This window comes from Falco punctatus (assembly GCF_963210335.1).
Source record: "Falco punctatus genome assembly, chromosome: 8".
In the NCBI taxonomy this organism is placed as follows: Eukaryota; Metazoa; Chordata; class Aves; order Falconiformes; family Falconidae; genus Falco; species Falco punctatus.
In genome coordinates, this window is record NC_137588.1 from 24,315,127 (window position 1) to 24,334,451 (window position 19,325).

Consider the following 19,325-nt stretch of genomic DNA (forward strand, 5'->3'; position numbering starts at 1 on the left):
TGTGGATTAGCCTCCTCAAAAAGCAAGCTGCATCTTAACTCAGTCAGGGATCAGTTGCTGCTGCTTTGAGGAAAAGCAAGGGATTTGACCCTCTTGACAAAAACATGAGGTTTAGCCAAAATCATTAAAATGTGGAGGTGATTTGCTATGTAACAGCTTCCTTCATTTTGTTAATGGCGTTATCAAATCTGATTTTCCACACATGAGAACATTCCTCAGTCACATCTTTATGTAAATGTAGTTGCCAAGCTGTTTGTAATGGTTAAATTATACTTTGATGGGAACTCTTCAGAAAATACTCAATTAGTTCAGGTTTTTTTGAAAATGCTGCCAATTACATGATGTTAATGAGCTTTTTGTTGGTAATGTAATTAAATTTCAACTGCTATAATGGTTAAAGGAAAAAATTATAGCTCTAAGAAAGTTAACATTAAGCAAATATAACATGAAGTGGGTCTAATTAGATGTTGATTACATGGTCCTATGTGCATTTGCTGCACACAACAGTAGTCTCAGTAACGCAGTTATTTTACAAATAAGGAATACAATTCCTTATATGAGATTTAACTCTCAATTTCTATATATTAATACAACACCACAGAAACCATTGCAAAGTCGTGGTGAAAGAGATAAAAATCAAGCTCTTATCCCAGATGCTTAGAGGGTTTAGATAGCTGAATATGTCAATGGGAACCTAAAGCAGTTGTCAAAAAATCACGGTATCAATCTCACATAAATATCAATATGTTAAGGTCTCTTTAAATTTCTGCACCTTTATTTTTACTTATAGTTTTGAAAATCCTGTAAGCTCTGGAAATTTGGCCAGATAATTTTTGTGCATACTATAAGTAATAAAGTGATGCAATATGTTGTTCACACCCTGCCCACAGGTCTGTAGTAAGAAGCTTCTGGAAGTATTTGGAACAAGGGACATTTCAGGAAAATGTGTCAAAATAACAGAAGATACCTCTTTCCCAAGGGATGCATTAGTTGTGTCATTGTTAATCTGCCCTTATGTCTCTTTGTTTCCTAAGGCAATCAGAGTATGCATCTTGTGAACTGTCCACCATTCACCTTGGCTTGTAGGAAGCAGCTGTGGGGATAAAACATGAAAAAAATAAGTGCATCATGCTGCTGTCAGTTTTACTTCATTGTTTTTCATGCTGTTAATTTATTTGCCTTACACAATGTTCTTGCCAAAGAATGGGAATATGTCTTCAGCAGAGTGTAACATTTGCAGAGTTGCTGGAATAATGTCTAACCTGAAAGCTTTATGTTTGAGCAACCATGGATTTTGATGACCTGGAGGAAAATGTCCTAGGATGATGTAAGTGTCAGAAAACCCCTCTTAAAAACATACAAAACATCAAATTGCTAGTGTGTGCTAATACCAGGTAACCTTGCAGTCATTCACTAGAAATGGTGCAGAGCACTTCAAACCTACCATTGCAGTATCACAGAATCACAGAATAGTTGGGATTGGACAGGAACTTTGGAGGTCACTCTATCCCACCCCTCTATTCAAGAAGGTCACCTACAGCTGGTAGCACAGCACTATGTCTGCATGGCTTTTGAGTATCTAAAAAGATGGAGACTCTACAATCTCTCTGGGGCACCTCTGCCTGTGCTTGTTCACCTTCATCATAAAAAAAGCTTTTCCTTATGTTCAGACAGAACCTTCTATGTTTCAGTTTGTGTCTGCTGCCTCTTGTTCTGTCACTGGGCACCACTGAAAAGAGCTTGACTCTATCTTCTTTACACCGTTCCTTCAGATACTGATCCTCCCAAGCCTTTTCTTCTTTAGAAAGAGAACTCCTTCCATTCTGTATTGCTGTGTACGAGCACAGTCCATGATCACCACAAACATTCACTGGACAGCTATTTCCTCTATTCCTTTTTTATCTAGCCTACAGTGTAGGCTTTTCTGTAACAGAGCTTCAATGCAGTTCAAACTTAAAGGGCTTGTCCTGAGCAATCAAGTTGAAGCAAACAAAAATATATTTAAGGATTAGCCTTATATATGAATAAAAAGTATATATATCTATACTGCAGACATAGAATATGGTATGTAAGAGCCAACACTGGGAAACAACTTACTATGAAACTAAGAAGTGATAGCTTTTATAACAAGGCTTTCTAAGCTGATGAATGAATATCCTTAAAATTTTGCTTTCCACTTTCAAATGCTTTAGAGGATCCAGTCTTCAGGAAATGCTGAGCACTTTCTGCTTTTCTTTTCTCTTTTGAATAAAAATCTTACACTTTAGATACCCCAAAAAGACCACTTCAGATAATGAAACTTAGTCTTCAAGTATCTGTCATCTAAACAAAGTACACAAGCCTCTGAAGATGGGACATAGTTGTTCTGATTTAAGTAGACAGGCCCTTGATAAATAGCCACAGATACAGCTGTTTACAAGACAGTTTGCACTATAAATCCTGTTCAGCTTTTTAAAAAAAAAAAAAAAATAAAGTTATAGAGCTGCAAAGCAAAATCTGCTTTTTCTAGGAACTGAAATATACATAAATAGTAGAAAACTACTGGTTCCACTCTAAACCATTCATTCCCCAACACCTATTTTCATCATCTACCTCAATTCATGCTGTGTGATTTGTACATATCAATGAATATGCAGTCCTCATACTTTAAATGTGGAGCTACATGCTTTCCTTCATTTAGGATTACTGCCTACTGCAGCTGCAAAGAAGAAAAGGCCTGAAGAGAAAACAGCATTAGCAGAAAACCAAGCATAACCCCAGCCAGGCTCCAGAATATGGTTAGTACTCGTTTTATTCAGATATCAAGTCAAATTCAGACTACATTCAATACTTTACAGTTTGCCAGTCAGTTCCAATTACAAGGGACAGCTGTTTAGAACATTTTATAGAGCCATTTGAAGGCTCTATATTTAATCTGAATAATTCATAGTATTTGCTAAGAGCATTTGGTATTACTTTCAATTATGAACATTGTCTTCTCAGAATGTAAAGTAACTAGTACATACTTGGCCAGCTCTTCTGCTTGCGCAAATTGGTGCAGCTCCATTGACTTCAAATGGATTCCAATTTATGTGAGTAGACCATGTGGGCTACAGCAGTTACAATAGCTCTCTTTCCTGAGGTACAAACCCATCAGCATCCACAGCAGCAAGCATGAAGTTGAATGCTGTGGAAAGGCTTAGAAACCCTAAACTACTCCTCTGTTTCAAAAAGCCACTCTTGCTCTCCAAAATATTCCCATGGAGTTGTATACATACATATGTACACATTTGTGTGTGTTATGTATATGTACACATGTATGTATATAACGTATATTTTATGTATGTATGTTTTCGCATATGTTTTCCCAGTATGTTGCACTAATTCATTCTCAGGAGGGGAATGCAGAACTCTTTTGGTGGATTATCGTGTAGCAAGGATAGGAAAACAAAAGGGGCTGCACAGCCTCTGAACTCATGGTTGACAAGGTTACGGAGAGAATGTTTTCTGTGCAATGTAAGAAAGAAAAGGGTGTGTGCCTGTAGTCATACCCCATGGTATGTAGTGAATAATAGTATTTTTAATAAAATAACAATAAATATGTAATGAAATAATACACAGAAAAATGTGGGGGGGTCATTTTTTTGAAAGCATTTGTTGGGGATCTTTTTTTTTACTTTCAAAAGTCAGCAACTTCCTAATTCATTAAAATGTTCAAATCTTGAAAACTCAAATGTTTTTAAATATTTTTTTCTTTTACCAACAGTTAAAGAGTTGAGAGAAACATCTTAGAAAATTATTATATTCAGAGTATGCTAGCCAGTTATAAGAAATACATTGGTCCTATTTTTCTGAAAAGCCGTGCCAACTGGAATTGTCACTGCTAAAGCATCAGGTTCAGTGTGCAGCCGGTAAGAATTCTGCTTCCATTTTTACCTCTTCTATAACTTTCCCCACAGATTTTTTGTCCAGTGAGTTACACTGTCCTTTATAGCACCTGTTACCTGGTGCTGAGATGATGGTGCAGAAAACTTTGATCAACTCCAAATATGGTGAAACCCAGCTACAGATTTTTCAATGACTCCAAGTGAATCGTGAAAAACATTAAGATTAAACTTTCCTGAAGGCAGGTCACTTTCGTGTTCTGTCTCTGAGAAAGCTCTCAGGAGTCTGACTCAGTTAAGTACTGTCTGATATGTGAACTATAATACAGAGGAAAGTAAGGTTGCCATTGATTTTTGCCAAAAGGTACCGCCTAACCATTGTGTTTTACAATGTGAGAGGAAAAAACCTGAGTACATATGTATATTTCATACAATTGTAACAGTTTCCTACTTCTGTTTGGTAATTCTTTTTTGCTGTATTCTTGAAATATATATTATATATAATTATATATATATATATAATTCAGTTATGGCAACTGAAGTTTTCATGGTTCATGATGGCAGTTCATTTCTTTCCTGTACTTTTTATCACCTGTGTATCACTTGAGAAATAAATAATCAGTCACCTTCTAGATGCTAGATGACCTGCTAGATGATATAGTCAGTGTAACAACCTGCCCAACCAGGTGCACCGAGCTGCTCTCTCATATTTTTTTCTGAAATCATCCTACTGTGAACGAGGAACTTTATCTGACACAAGAAAATAAACAGAGCTAAACAAAAAGAAAAGAACTGCCTGTTTCCTGGAGGAGATTATATTGTTTTACATTCTGTGTTGCCTGTTTAGAAAGCAATGTATCTTAGCATGCGGTGAGAGAATTGTCGGTAGCAATCCATTTCAGCAACATCCTGGTGTACGAAAGGTCTAAACGGCCCTTTGATCACCATCTGCTGTCCTGTCGGGGTACTGCAGGGCTGGGCAGCCTGTCCTCGCCCGCAGGAGCCACAAAGGACCGACTTCATGCAGAGTGCCTTATATTAGTGCTGGGCTTACCATTTAAACTGTGATTTTGCATTGCCTATATAAAGCTAATACAGTTTAAATAGGAAGTAGGATAAAAATAATTCTGACATAAAGACAACGTATCTCAGTGAAATCTTCATGTTATGAAAATCAGTAGATTTGGGATATAAGGTTTTTTGCAGGTTCCTTTTGGCTCCTTTGGCACCATGTCTTAGATGTTACACAGTTGTTTGCCTAGGGAAGGCTGGTACATGGAGGTGATAATTCTGGTTGTTTTAAACAAAAAAAACTGAAAAGCCAAGTTTGATGAATATGTATGGAAGGTTGTATATCCTCTGCCAATCCATGACTTTGAATGGTTGTGAAAAATACAGTTAGGAGCAGGAAGAAGGACATGGGGGAAAGAATGTGGAATAGAAGGGAAAAGAAGTAGTAATTAAAAAGGAAAGTAACAAAAAGGCAAAATAAGGCTCTCAGAAATGACTGAAAGTAGAAACAGAAGGCAAAGATGAGAGGAACAGAAACTGCTCTTAAGTTTTCAGCAGTAGCATTAGTAGACACTTGCACGGTAGCTAGTAGTAACAAAAATGGACCATGAATCTCAGTAGATGGATCCAAAAGTAGAGAAATATTCTATTCACACACAAAAAATATTTGATTATGTGGACTGTGTAATGAGTTAATGTTTCCCTAAACCCATACTATGGTACCACAGCACAGTATTTAGGACAGAGCTCAAGGAAGGATCCATTAAATTTTGTTTGCCTCCCTAACATTAGGGTAACTAAGTTTATACACTGCCTCAATTGTAGAATATGGGCTATGCCAATCTTGCTGTGGTCAGCCAGCAAAAAATTACCTCACTAAAGAAGATTCTTTGCTGACTTCATGGAGCAGTATTAAGGGAAATAAGAGGGGGGTTTGCAATATATGGGCTTTGTACCACAAATTAGACCATGGGGCACTTCAGACTGGAGCACAAGCTGTCATTAATGTTAAGTGCTATGTCCACTGTGATTCCAGACCCTTCCCTTTACTCAGCAGAACTGCAACTCAAGGTGAAGTCCTTCATAACTGATGTGTCCCCTGGACTGCCTGGCACCTTACATACGTAATAATCATATTTCATTTTTGGTTCCCTTTTGTATTTTACAAAGGATTATCATTATGTGTGAAAAAGTATGTAAAGGAAAACTTCTCCAGGAATTTCTTGAAGGGGAGTATCCTACTTGTTGCTTCATAGACAGGACAAAAGACCCATATTCCTGACTGGCAGGTTTTTCCAGATGCCAAGGCCATTGACAAGTTTTGTGTCAATCTCTCCTACTTGTGATCACCAGATGGCTGAACAGTCTTCTTTGGCAATGTTGCCCCACCCGCCACAGCTATAAAATTGCCCCTATCACTGAATGGTTTAGGATCTTGGTAATAGTTGCACAGAACGTACACAGCCACAAAGATCAAATCTGTTTTGGCTTTAGGATTTTTTTCCCTGTAGGGAATGGAGATGTGAGCAAAAGTCTTACCTTGCATAAATCTGTAGGCCACAGTGTGAAATTCAATTTATAACGAATGTTTGGCACACAGTTCTCAAGTGAGTATGAATTTTCATACAGTAGCATTTACAGAGTTGGCCTTTTACATCTAAGGGTAATGAAATCTTTTTGTTAAATTTGACCTGTGCTAGCCTTTGCATAGTGGGTAGCTATCACTGCAGTACTTCACATCTCTTCACGTTCATGGTATTGGCACATGATTGCTTGAAGAATCATTCAAGGGCTTTGAGGGAGCTGCGCTGGTTATTGCTAATAATGTATTAAGTTTATAAACCTTGATTTAAAATTGATAGGTGAAGCTGATGTTATTGATGTCAACAGGATCAGGATTCTAAATGTTAGATGTGGCAAATCTGAATTTGGAGAAATTGCTGTCTTAATCCCAGGCACCTTTAGCCCACTGTTTGTCATCCTAATGCCCTTCTGTTTTATATTTACTTCTTTGGACATTGCTACCTCACTCCTCTTGCAAATCCATGTTAGCATTGATGTCATAAAGTAAGCAGAATGAATGTGTGAAATTGCTTGTAAAATTATCAAATGAAATGAATAGCAAATATGATGACTTTTTTTTAAAGTTGAATAAGGAAACTGTCAGCAATGATGCACTCCCGTAATGCTTACTAGAGCTGAACAGTATATATATAAGTCTGTGCAAAAGAGGCAGCTAGGCAGATCTCTGGATCCTCAAGGCTTGCCATAGTTCCAGAAGAGAGAGCAGCAGCTCTTTCTGCAACTGCTACATATCACTTCAAAATATAAAAAGGTAAGATTTACATGAACTAACAGTACAGTTTGTTTGAGAAAGCTGAGTGCATTATCTGGATTGTATTGCCCAAAGTTTGCAATAGAGGTACAGGATCTTTCAGTAAATTGATGTTTTCCTCTATGGTTATAGTCACTGATGTTTGGAGTTAATGACATCATAATTAAAATCTTTTAATGTATTGAATTAGTTCAACAGAGAATGATCCAAAAAAAGGAAAATCAACTGTTTGGGTTGCAGAAGCATTTGAAAGAAGGAAGATTAACCATGAGAACATGAAAGACATGCATTGTAGTAAGAATTTAAATGTGAGATACATCATTATTGATTTTTATATTTTTATCTCCTTTACTATCTTCTCTAGAGATATTTAATGAACATGAATTTAAAAATATTCACTACTTATACATACTATTTATGAATCAACGGGGATTAAATTAGCAGAACACAAACAAATTAAGTGGGTTTATATAGCCACTGAATTAAAACTGTCCAAGACAGATTGCCACTCCACTGCCCTACTTGTAAATTATTTTGTTTCAAGCAGCTATTATTTTCAGATCACTGGAAGATTTGAAAAGGAAATTTTATAGCACAGAAGTAAAAATTAAAGCCTTTCAATTGTGGTTATTGTATAAAATTTAATTTAGTCTTCCATCCTACTATGGATTTCCTTAGACTAGAATTGTTATATTTTACAAAACTTTCCACAAGGCATTATAGCATGGTAAGTAAATTAGATGTAAATAACATCTACCTGAAAACATATTTTATTTATTATTAGAAATATTTGCTATTTGCACACAGTTTCATGTCAATAGAAATCTATTTTGATCATTCATACATTTTCATATGAAAATATTCCCTTTTGTACTACTGTAACTCCATAATTTGTATTTTTAAACTGGAAATAGATACAAATCTGACTTTTGAAAGACTATTTTTTGAAAACTCAATGAAATTAAGCTAGTTAAAATTGTACATAGGTACCAAAGACATCAGCAGTAAAATATATTAGGAAAACTAGCAAAATCAGGTTGATCAAGGAAATAATATTGAAGTGAGTTTCTGATCAAGATTTGAGAGACATATTTGTTACACACTTTCTGGTGGTTCAAACTGAGATGTGTTAAGTTTTTCATGTCAAATCTGAAATTAAAACATTTCCATTGGTCTCATATGCATAGGAACAAAAATTTTCTGTGTAAGATTAGCCTTAGTTTTCCTGCACTTTGACAATAAGATTGCATGGGTTTTAGCAGTATCTACTGGTGACCTAAATAACTCAGAGCAAATAAAACCTTTCTTCTGATAGGGAAATTAATTGATTAGCAGGAATAAACTAAACAAACACTATTCTGCTGATCATCTCTTTTTCTCTACAAAACGTTTGTCTTCCCAAGTATAACCTTTAAAAACTGTAGCTTCTTTAGCTTGTCAAAAAAACTGCTGTTGCTCGTTTGGATTACCAATAGCAAGTACTAAATGTTGAACAAACAAAACTAATTCTGAATTTTTTTAAGAAGATACTTGACAGAAGATTAATAGCTTTTGAAAATGTTTATTTTCTTAATAAGGATTTTCTTACTTGAAAACTGTATTACTTTCAAAAAAATGCATTTATATACCTTTCTTTTTAGTAGTCTCCCCAGATTTTGATTCTAAAAAATTTAGAAAAAAGCTGACCATGTATTTAACTTCAAATATATTCTGAAGGCATAAAGTTGCCAGTGGGACTGTTCACATCTGAAAGCTCCATAGGCCTGAGGCATGAGTTAGATCAAGATATATTGAAGTCACTGAAAATCTGTTTACTGACTACAATGAGCTTTGAATTTGGAATTTCTTATAAGTTTTATATAAAAGAATAGCTTTTGGTGTCTAATATTACTATAAGGAGGCTGAATTAAGGACTACACTATTTCTTTCATTCCACCTCAGTCACTTAGTTTTATGTTTAATCTGTATCATAGTTTAACAAAGCTACAGGCAGCTGTAAACTATTTTTCTTTAGTTTTTCAGGTTAAATAAAATTATACCAAACTGCTATCATACCATTAAGCAGGACAAATTTACTTATGTACGGTACAATAGCCAGACTTCATTTGGTGTCTAAGCTAACTCATTTACAGCCATATCAGCTAGCATGGGGGTCGCTACACTACCATCAAACGATTTTTGTGACCACAGCAGAGTCATCTCTCAGAGAACAGGCAGAGCTTTTGTTCCATTGTTGGAGGCCTATGAAATGTGAAATTATGCATTCTTTGGGATAAACATTGGATGTCAGTGTTGCACCACCAAATTTCATCTCCAAATGAAATGGTGAAAAGAGACATTGATACTATAATTAAGGTTATAATCGGACTGACTACGTGGCCACTATGGTATTCGTTGGTATTATAGCAGTGTATGTGCAACTGTAGGAATCAAATCTCATATATCAGGACATATAGAAGGCAGAAAAGAGTCTCCATGCACACTGATGAAAAAAGGAGCAACCCTGGCAGTAGCTTCAGTGGAAAGAGGGAAACTGACTCCATTGCTTGATAGTACAATCCACCAGAAAAAAATATATTTATCAATTTATTTTCCCAGTTTTGATTAACATTTGATGAAGATTTTGATTGCCTTACATATTTTGATACTGACAGTGGGGTATTCTAGTAAAATATTTATATTTTTCATTAAGATTCTCTTAAAAATTAGGCTTCACAGAGTAGCAGAAGCAATACATTCTTCCTAACCATAGGTAAAATAGTCAAGCTTTGCATCTCCACCTATAAGTTATTTTATAATAGACGGAAGAAACAGACTTCATAAAAAATCTGCTCTGAAGCCAGGCAGACTACTGGGGCAGAATGAAAATCCTACAGCAGTAAGGTTTTTGATGGAGGAGTTTACTTTTTCAGAGATGTTCATATGCCCCCCACTGCCCCAGTTTGCACTGGTCAGTGCAGAGCCAACTCTAAATCTCAAGACAGAGTAAAGTACACCTTCTTTACACATCATTCCTTCATAATTCTCTGATGGCTTCCTCCAGGCCATAGTATATTTAAATTCAGCCTATTGTGACAAGGCATTACAATAGAGAATAGATACATTTTCACTTAGGCTGCCTTACTTCATAAATCATTGGATTTCAATAAATGATTCCTCCAGTGGAGCCAGAGGAGTTCAGCGCAGCTCACATTTAGTGGGGAAGGTATTTTTTGGCTGGGTCTTTGCCACCTACCACTTTACTTCAGTGCACTCATCTCTCCAATCTCCCTTTGTTTTTCAGAGTGTAACATAAACTTCCATAGGAAAGTGTCACGGATGGCAGAAGGGCTCTTTCAAATACACAAGTATCAGTCCAAGTACAGGATGAAATTATTTCCAGTGACATTTTACTGATGTGAACTCATTGCAACTTCTGTAGCTTTACAGCAGATTAATATTGTGATCCATACTGACTTTAAGGTTGGAATGAATGAGCATCATTCCATGAATGAGCATTTAACTATTGAATGAATGGCATATTCAATTTCTTTGTCAAGGTCAAAAGTATCTAACAAAATTTTAAATTTGTTTCCTTTTCTATACACTCATTCCATAAATCTAAGTGATCCAAAATAATTGAAAATAAACAATATATACTAGTGATTGTGTAAGATTTCCTCTTATTTCCTGTTCATGCAAAGCATTTTTGAGTCTATTAGTCATTAGCTACTCATTGTTCCTTTTGCACAGGGTTTCTTTCATGAGTCTAAAATGAATTTGTTCAACAGTTTGTCCTATAGGGGACCATGTGTCTACAGACATTAAATAACAAAAACTGTAGCACACAATTAGGGGATTAGAGAATGCCTTATTCCCATTGGTGAGTATTCACTAGAAGTTGTAACTGTACTACTTGTATGAGTAAACCAGTCATTAATGCAAGTAAGGGAATCAGCTTGGCTGTGGATTACCAAAGCATTTGTACAGGCTGCAATACTCTAGTTTACATTGCTTGATCTCATATAAAAGTCAGTGGAACTGGTCAAGTTATTACAGTGCACATGATGAAGACATATAATAATGTGGTCGCTTCTGTTACATGGTTGAAGCCAACAGAATGACCTGTAACAGTAAGAATTACATCTGGGATACAGTATTTTCTGCTTTGATTTATTACCATTAATATGAAGTATATACCTCATATCTTGTATATCCCACATAGCCCCATAATGGAAGCCCTTAAGCTGAAATAAGGTATTATGTCAATAGTGCAACAAGCAAAACTTGACATAATAGGTCATGAACTGAAGACAAGACAGTGTGGGGTTTGGTGGTTGGTATTTTTTTTTTCTAAGGAGTCACACCTATTAATAAGTCGTTATTAAGTCCAGAGGCCTATGGCTGCAATACCTGTTATTTCAAAAAAAAAAAATGTTAAAAGGAAGGTGGAGGACCAGAAGGAAAGAATGAAGAGCTGCTAATGTGGCAGTATTCTTGAAAAAAATTTGCTTGGTTTTTTCTCTAGTGAATGAGCTGGAAAAAAATTAAAAGTCACACCAATACCCTAGTTTTGCAACAAAACAGTATTATAGAAACAGATCTAATGCTTGCCATCAGCAGAACATGAAGCAGAAGAGATACAGACCTTTATCCTTGTATCACAAAAGTGAGGATGCAGCTGCTTACAGCTCACCTTGTGTTCTAGAATAGAGATTAGAGCCTAAACACTCTAACAGGAACTGCATCTTTTGAATGCCTACCCAAGGCATTACACTCTCCATCCACTGGACATGGACCCCATCCTCACAGGGTCTCAATATCTTCAAGTTTAGATCAGCATTAAGGATGTCTCCTTTTGATGTAATTGATTCAGACGTATATAAAGATCATTCCATTTTTCTTTGTTGTCTTACTTCTGTTTTGACAGGCAATGAAAATGAAAAGTGTTTATTTTGTTGCTGGGCTTCTTTTAATGATAGTTCAAGGCAGCTGGCAAAATCCTCTTCAGGATACAGAGGAAAAATCAAGGTAAATTCTTTAGATCAACTTCTAGAAACACTTGGCCTGAACTTTGTGAAGAAAAACATACTATAACTCAAAGATAATTTTTATATACTATTACACAGTTCTTAATCTACCATCAGAACTGGCAATAGTTTTTAATTTTGTAAAGTATAGCACAGAAGGTTTTGGTATTACAATAGCTGCCTTATTTATCCAAGACTTTGTAACTGTGCAGTATCAAATCTGCTATGCTGATTCATTTTACTAGACAGCTAGTGATCAATATGCCACTAGCTTTCACTTTGTGAGAGTATAAAATAATATTTTTAAAATAAAAGTCAATGCACCTATAGAATGTATTATAACCATTGCCAATTAACAAGTACTAAACTTTTCACAGATCATTCAAAGCTTCCCAGTCTGAACCATTAGATGAATCTAGACAGCTGAATGAAGTGAAACGTCACTCACAAGGCACATTCACCAGTGATTACAGCAAGTATTTGGACACTAGACGAGCTCAGGACTTCGTGCAATGGTTAATGAGCACTAAGAGAAATGGGTAAGCATTTTGGTCACATTGCTATAGATCTACAGAAACAGCCAAAAATCTACCTGAATTCACTTTCTTGATTTCAGCTTCCCATCACAGACCATGTAGAATCCTCAAATAAGTAAAATACTTAAGGAAAATGTATTACATTATTAGAAATAGGGAATATGTGCAAAATCAGCCCAAAAGATTTGGATAAATCAAGTGTAGTATCAGTATATTACTTGATATGCCATCTAAAAAGACTATCTCAGCCTCTTTAGGACAGATTGTTTCAGTGAATGAATTAAGTTCAATAGGAATAAGATATGTAAATATAATGTAAAAGTCTGGGACATAAGGCCATAATAAAACTTCCTTATCTATGCGTACTCTAATTCTGCAGTTCCATTTGTGAAAAGGGAGCTAAGGTTTAAGTATTGTTGACCACTGGCTACTTCACCAGTATCACAAGTATACTGTTAAGGCCTGAGCTGACATGAATTTTGAAAATACACTTTGATTAAACACAAGCTACTAAGCTGAGAGCAAGGATAATGTAAAATCATGTAAGTGTATGCTCTGTGTTCTAGAGAAGATCTGTCCCCAGAATCTAAAAATCTATGCTATTAATGCTTTTGAACCCCTGTGGAAATCTTTAAAGTCCAAAGTAATAATTTCTAGATATTGTATTAATTTAAATTCATCCTGAAATTATTTATGATATTAATTTATCAGTTGTTTTTGTTGTTTATCATAATACTTAATAACCAGTAAAATGTTATCAGTTTATGCATGCCCTGCAATGTACTGGTAATAATGATCTAATGATTGTGGAATTCCACTACAGCCAACAAGGTCAAGAGGACAAAGAAAATGACAAATTCCCGGACCAGCTCTCAAGGTATTCTGGTTGCCACAATTTGTTAGTCAAAAACAGTTTGAGCTTATTTCCTGTTAAACAAGAAAGACAACAATTAATATTCCTCACAATGTTACCATAATCCAAGAAATGCATATCAAAAGAAATTATCTCACACCTGCTTATTACAGGGAAAGAGGAAATGTCTCCGTATTATTTATTCCTGTACCTGTGTTCTACAGCTATGTGCAGTGGCCTCAAGGAATGGAACGGTATGAGAATAGATTTCAGGAAAGGATATTTCAAGTAATAAAGTAGAGACTAAGATAAAAATAAAAATTTGGTATAGAAAAAGGCTGAAGCAAAAAAACCCCAAAATATTATGTGTAGGAAAAGAAAATCAGTGAGAAGACCAATGAAATTAAAATGGCCAGACACCAATTTGCAGAGAGCTGATAAAACACATACAATGCTCAGACCTAAGCACTCAGTTCATGTTACACAAACAGCTCATTACAGGAAAAGAGAACACAAAACCTGTTGGAGGCCAGAATTCTGTTCCTTTACAATGTTTTTGGGAAAGGGTTGGGGGAATTGGAAATTCGAAAAAATAAAACAAAAAAATCCTGTAAGTATTTTTGCAAAACAGATTGAAATACCTATATTAGTTCTTCCCTTTGTCAGAAATTCCAAAGAGGATAGCCCAGAACACAAAGATCCTTCCATTCATAACACTGTCAATATCAGTAACAAATCTCTAATAATGTTTCAGCTTCAATTAAACAGCATATCTCAACAAAAGTAGCATTTCATTAAAAATGTTCCAAACAACTCTAGTTAGCATGCTGATGAAAAGTGCAGATGGTACTAAATTAGGAGGAATGGTGAAATCCCAAGAAGATAAAAAATAATAGAAAGAGCTAGAGGCCCTGAAAATTGGGCAGCAATTAGCAAATTCTGAAATAGAAATGCTATGGAACTTTGTGGAAAATATTCCATAATATGTCTACTTCCAAGTGCAGCCTGTCTTCCTAAGGGCCAGTGTGACATAATTTTGTGCTTTATCAAAGAAAGAGGCACAATGAGGTGTAGAGAGGGAGAAGGTCCTTATTAAGCTGAAGGTGATCAGGCTTGAAATTGTTCCAAGTTTATCACTTGGTCAGAATGACAAAAGGGTGTTCACAAAAAAAATTCAAAAAGTAAAGTTTGGCTAAGAAATAGTGAAGATTAAGGTAGGAGGAGTAGCTTAATAGAAATTCTTAGGTTAACACAAGGAGTAACAAAAAGTATGTCTGTATAGTACAATACAGTTTGTTGATAGCTAATTAATCTAGCAGAAGACCATTCCAATGCAGCTATAATTGCTTTCAGCATGTGATTTGATTTGTTCAGAACTAGTTCAGGCATCTCTGCACAGAACTATATTGCATAGCACAGACAATGCCTACAGAACTGAAAGCTACCAAGAAAAAAAAATCAAAAGCAACTTCAGAAGCAAAAAAAAACCCTCTCCCTAATAAGAAAAGCTAGTCTGGTGGGTGGGAAATATAAATCAATAAAGGTTAAAACAAAAAAAAAAAAGTCCTTATGTAGTCTGCTCCTACAGTATTGCTCTTCTTTCAGCAATGCGATCTCCAAGCGTCATGCTGAATTCGAGAGACATGCTGAAGGCACCTATACCAGTGATATCACCTCTTATTTGGAAGGTCAAGCTGCCAAAGAGTTCATTGCTTGGTTAGTGAATGGACGAGGAAGAAGAGAGTAAGAATCCATCCATTCCTATTACTAAATTTTGCGTTGCTTTTGGGGTTAGAAATCAAGTCTGATGAAACCTTGATGTGTTTTTGATCATTCTTGCTGTACTTCATGTTTTTCTTTTGTAATACCTGTTCAGTATACTGTTACATTCTAAAAGGTCAAGTTATATCTAAGGTAAACATATCTAAAACTAAACCAGACCTTCCTCTAACTGTCACCTTTTCCCCCTTCACATAACATTGCTTAAAGTCTCCTTAACTATCATTGAGATGATTCTAGCCGGTGTCATCTTAAATTACTTTCTGGTTTTTTCCCTTTCACTGTCAAATCTTCTCCTCTGCAATATTTCCAAGATAAAATTTTTACCAACGTCATCATCTGCACTTCATGTGCTAGTGATTATTCTGAGCAGTAACTGATGACTTCTTTTCCTCTTCCCATGCTCCACAAAGTTGCTGCTGCCAAAATAACTATCATTTCCTACAACTATGACTTACTCTCCTTTTTAAGACACCTCTACTTCTTTTGCTGTGGTTCATGATTTTCTGGATGCAGTGCTCCACAGTTTTGACCTATGTCTCTGATTTCTTTCATTAATATCTTGTTCTCCCCATACTCATTGCAGATTTCTCAAGCTTATTCACTTCATGTACTCACTCATGACTGCATCTTTTTCCACTATAGTCTTACGCTTAGAATGGCATTGCCTTCAATCTCCTGCAGGCACCTTCTATCTCATCTGTTCCCAACTCTGCATGGTTAGGAGCTACACCATGCACATGCCACTCCCCACCTTTTAACTGTTCTGTACTTATTTGTGCCTTTAGACTGTAAGCTCTTCGGGGCAGGGATTTCAGTTCATCCTCTGATTATATATTCTACCAGCTGTAAAGTACTATGTAAGTCTCTCGCACTATATAAATATAATAAACAATAATAATAATAAAATACAATCTGTAAGACAAGATTGTGTGTTGTAGTAAAGGAAGACTAAATAGGTAAAAGTAATTTTTTTAAATAATGAGAATTTCCTGAAAAAAGAGTTAAATAAATTAGGTTAGCTATATAGAGAAGGGAAAGACTTATGCCATTTCATAAAGTTCAAATTTGCAGTTATTCTGCTGTCATGTTTTATTTTCATGAGCAGAAATAGGATATTTCAGAATCTTTAAGAAAGAAATACAACCTAGTTGTGCTGAACTGAGTTTAGAAACCTAGATGGACAATTAAATGTAGACCACCCTTCCAGTATTACTTGTGGTCAAACTTGTATACGGCCTTCCTTGAAATTATTGCATGAAAATAACCAGTCTGCCTGTCACTGGTCCGATGAGCTCAGTGTGCTTCAGCATCAGCCCACCTTAATGGAACCCATTGAAATCTTCCTATATTTGATAGCATGAAACAAGAGAGGAAAGTTTTCTAAATCAGGCTCTTGGCATAATGGTTTTTCAGCTGTCAAAATAGGACAGAGGAAGAATTGGGATCTGATTCCAAATATAAAATGCTATTGTACAGCAAAGAAGCACATACGTTTTATACAGGTGTTGCAATTCAGTTATGTGCCCAGCCCAGAGAAGTTCCTGCTCTTAATATCTAAATACTTTACGCAATATAATTGTAAATAGGCAACTAGGACTGAAGTCCAATTGAAACAGAAAAAATTGTTTGAAAATTTGACTATAATGTTTTAGTAGTGGTATTTCTTAAATAACAATTCTTAGTAAATCTAGTGTGTTTTACTAGTGCCTAATCTACTTGGCATAGACACTGAAGCCTGAGGTATGTTTTTGCATGTATGGCTTTTTCAAAAATACTAGCAATTTAGACTCACCTGACAGAACAGCTCTCATCTGGTAAAGTGATACTTCCACGCATATGCTATTGTGAAAATAATGTCTCAAAAGATGTTCTGAAATACATTATGCTATACTGAGCCATAACATTAGGCTCAGCCCTTAACTCCTTAAAAACACAGGGTATTAGAATCCTGTAACGAGGCCCTTTTAAATGGTTTGTTAATTTTGATCTGCAAATTGTTTGATAATTTCTTCCCTTTCAAGTTTCCCAGAAAAAGCTCTTGTGGCCGAAGAAATGGGCCGAAGACATGCAGATGGCACTTTTACAAGTGATATCAACAAAGTCCTTGATGACATGGCTGCCAAAGAGTTCCTAAAATGGCTGATTAACACAAAAGTTACCCAAAGGTGCCTGAATTTTGATTGTGTTACTCTTAATATACTGGGGGTTTAAATGTATTTGTCACACATAGGAAAATACTGCTAATTTTTAACCATTGACATATCTGTAACTTACAGACAGTGCTGAACAAGGATAAGATGCTAAACAGAACTCACTCCACATGTAATTTGTAACTTGCACCAGTGGTGAACCTTCTAAAGAGTTTCCTATTTCACTTGAGGGGAGTTTTGTCACTGGATATAATCAGAAGTAAACTACTGAAAAACAATAATCTCCTTTGCATGGGCATTATAAAATCAGAAACACTTACTGGTAAAATTACATCAAATTGATTATTCTTTAAAGACTGTGATATAAAACACTGCCTTAAATTATGGCTTGTCATTAGGGAATATGGTACTGTAATCTGAGTTCTTGATAGTGACCTACTTCAGAACCCTGCTATAGTTTGCCTTATATAGGCAAATGCTGTTGGCAAAGCAATATTTTCTGTGAGCTCTGTGAACAGGTTAATATTTAAGAATTATTTGTGAACATTAACAAAGCATTTAAAAAAATAATAAAATGCCAACTCAAGGCACATGTGAGTGGCCAGATTTTTTTAAATGTTGGATATTTGCATTGGACTACTGAAGCACCAAAGCACTGAGTTAGTTGATCATGGAAATCTGAAATAACCAATACTGTCTCAAAAAATTTAGAAGCTAGTTAAAATAAAGTTTTTATTAACATTTTTATAATTTTGTGTTTGTTTGTAGTTCAGCATTGAAACAATTTAGGAAAATAATCTATTAGAAACTACTAAAAAGCTTTTCCTCTAGGAAAAAATGTTTTCAATCTGTTGTTACAGAGAGGCATTGAGGGGTCTGTGGAGCTGACATCTGCTACCTCTTCAACAGAAAAAATATGTTCCACACATATTTCATAAATCTTGGGAGATTTATATGTCCTAATTGCTGCCGCTTTTTTTTCCAGGGACCTTTTGGGAGAATACCAGTAAAAATGCAGGATAAAAATGGGATAAATGAAGATCTTCGTTGCATCAACTGCCAGTTATTAAGATTCTGAAATCTGTATTCTGTCATTTACATTAGGTGTAACAAAGCTACATCACCTTGCATGCCAGGAAACAATCATACTATAGTTTAGTGTTGCCATAGGTTTATATATGAAAAACCTATTGTCTAAGGGATGGTTATCTTAACAGCTTTAAGACTGAAAGTTCCGTATCTTCATATTTTCCATTTATTAGTAACTCCATTTATTATTTTTCTAAAAAGTTGACTTATACACACAAAGAATTCAATCACCAATTATATATGTTATTTGTAAGGGGCTGGCAGTTACAAATGCCTGAGGAGTGAATATCCCTCTTAAAACCTTTGTTATAAAAAGGCTAAGCTTTAAGGATATTAAATGACAGCCTTAAATAAATTTTTTCAAGCTTCTTTTCTGTTGACTTTTCATGTGTATATCCCTAATGCCTCTTTGCATTTTGTTTCATTATATTCTAATATTTCAGTGTCACTGAGATGTTGGGAGTGGTTTGTTTGGAATGATAAAACAAACTCAATACTTTGTTTTGTGACATTTTCTCCATAATGATACTCAGAAAAGAGCTGTGTGAACTTTGAATTATCTTTAGTTGAAAGAAGAAATCATGTAAAATGAAGCTAGAGGGGGAAACAAGACTGAGTAGACAGGTAGTCTTCATTAACATAAATTCTGGTTTCTCAGCAAAAGCAGGGGGACAACTTTGAAAAATGTTAAGTGCAA

At 35.4% G+C, this 19,325-nt stretch overlaps 1 protein-coding gene across 3 annotated transcripts; it reads left to right on the forward strand.

Annotated features, from left to right (window-relative positions):
- Positions 1-1,365: 1,365 nt before the first annotated feature.
- Positions 1,366-18,663, forward strand: GCG (glucagon; the record flags this gene model as incomplete). 3 transcript variants are annotated; one of them, XM_080399129.1, is made up of 8 exons in its annotated part: positions 1,366-2,777; positions 3,746-7,517; positions 12,119-12,219; positions 12,596-12,757; positions 13,578-13,631; positions 15,213-15,350; positions 17,411-17,554; positions 18,525-18,663. In XM_080399129.1, exons 2-8 carry the CDS (start codon positions 7,485-7,487, stop codon positions 18,547-18,549), a joined length of 657 nt encoding a protein of 218 aa, XP_080255255.1. In that variant the 5' UTR covers positions 1,366-2,777; positions 3,746-7,484. The 3 variants fall into 3 exon arrangements, with proteins under 3 accessions (XP_080255255.1, XP_080255254.1, XP_080255256.1); XM_080399128.1 differs by lacking the exon at positions 18,525-18,663 and having other exon boundaries at positions 17,411-17,600; XM_080399130.1 differs by lacking the exon at positions 18,525-18,663 and having other exon boundaries at positions 3,746-3,890; positions 17,411-17,600.
- Between the last annotated feature and the right edge of the window lie 662 nt (positions 18,664-19,325).